General features: G+C 41.0%; 1 protein-coding gene across 1 annotated transcript; it reads right to left on the reverse strand.

Annotated features, from left to right (window-relative positions):
- Positions 1 to 278: 278 nt before the first annotated feature.
- Positions 279 to 1,738, reverse strand: LOC144477882 (uncharacterized; the record flags this gene model as incomplete). Its single annotated transcript, XM_078195615.1, has 3 exons — positions 1,548 to 1,738; positions 911 to 1,500; positions 279 to 505 (listed from the first exon to the last, which is right to left on the reverse strand). Coding segments are annotated over exons 1-3 (1,008 nt in total), but the record flags the coding sequence as incomplete, so codon positions are not given.
- Between the last annotated feature and the right edge of the window lie 42 nt (positions 1,739 to 1,780).

Genomic DNA, 1,780 nt, shown 5'->3' on the forward strand with positions numbered 1-1,780 from the left:
AGGCACAGAAACTCCGTTAACCTCCGCTAACGGCTACAATTTAAACAAAGCTCATGCAAGTATTCTTGTTGCCAACGCTTCCAAAAATGCTGTACGGTTTATTGTATTAGTTGGTACCTATTTAATCGATTTTGCTTAAGATGTAGCAAATCAGCCTGTGGAGGAGCCATTAGAGAATCACCGATTAAAAAATGTCCCGGAGTTAATGGCGTAAGATCAGAAGGATCACTAGAAAGTGGTTGAAGAGGACGAGAATTCAAACAGGCTTCAATCTGTACTAGGACTGTATAAAATTCTTCATAGGTTAATCGTTGTTCTCCTATGACTCTCCTTAAATGTTTCTTTACAGATTTCACGGCACTTTCCCATAAACCTCCAAAGTGAGGCGAATGCGGGGGAATCAGATGCCATTGTATGTGTTCGTTAGCTAATGTGTTTGTAACGTGTTCGTTGTGTTCATCATTCCTAAGTAATTTTGCCAATTCATTAAGCTCGTTTCTGGCACCTACAAAATTTGTGCCATTGTCAGAATAAATACAATGGCTTCTCCCTCTACGCGCAAAGAAACGGTATAGGCAATTAAGAAAGGCATCACTCGATAGATCAGTGGCTAGTTCGATATGCACTGCCTTTGTAGCAAAACATACGAATATACAAATATAAGTTTTGTGAGCTATACGAGCGCGTCCCCTTTCCTTTATTAAGAAAGGCCCTGCGTAGTCCACGCCGAAGGTAGTAAATGCACGCGCGGGAGTAACCCGAGCGGCAGGTAAATTACCCATAATGTAATTTTCACCCGTAGGATTGACTCGAAAACATTTCACACAACGACGCAATAATTTTCGTACAAGTCGCTTTCCGTTAATCGGCCAAAATTTAGTCCGTAGCGATGCAAGAGTTGCTTGACAACCTGCATGGAGTAGCCTGCGATGCTCGTGGTCTATGAGGATTCTTGTAAAATTATGCTCTGCTGGCAATATTATAGGATGCTTATGATTATATGGTATAGAAGCGTGTACTAATCTACCACCTACCCTAAGTAACCCATCCGTGTCAATGAATGGGTTAAGCGCTATTAATTTAGTCTTTTTAACAGCACCTTTATCCTTTGATAATTCAGAGATTTCCCTGGCAAAACTTTCCCCTTGAACGAGTTTGATTAGTACCCTTTCAGCCTCTATTAATTCAGCAGTAGTTAAGTGTTTATTAATATTAGTAGATTTCGAACCACGGCCCTGAACCCTTTCGCATAGCAGTCTTATAAACTTCAGGCAATACGCGGTTATTCTCTGTAATCTATTATAATTCGAATATCTTGACGTTAAATCGAAGACACTAGATTCGCCTGTCTTTGTAGAAACTAAACAGGTGTTAGGATACCCTTTTCGTGCGTTAGGTATATCTGGTGTAACTACTTCCATAGATGGCCATTGATAGGACTCCTGTGAAAGCCAGGGAGGTCCGCACCACCATAAATTATTGTCTTTCAAAGACGCGGGACTAGAACCACGTGAAATAATATCCGCAGGATTATCCGGTGACCTTACGTGTTTCCATTTATCTGTTTCCACTGTATCTGTGACACGCGATTCGCGACAAATGTTTTCCATTTGCTTGGGCTCTCCTTCAACCATGCGAGAAAGATTGTAGAGTCGGTCCAATCATATTCGCGGTCAATAACAATTTGAACAGCCTGTTTGATCTTATTTGCTAGTTGAGCCAGCAAAACTGCTCGCATAATTCTAAACGCGGCAAAGAAATTGTTTTTAATGGAGCAATG

This window comes from Augochlora pura, unplaced genomic scaffold, assembly GCF_028453695.1.
Source record: "Augochlora pura isolate Apur16 unplaced genomic scaffold, APUR_v2.2.1 APUR_unplaced_4816, whole genome shotgun sequence".
NCBI classification, from domain to species: Eukaryota; Metazoa; Arthropoda; class Insecta; order Hymenoptera; family Halictidae; genus Augochlora; species Augochlora pura.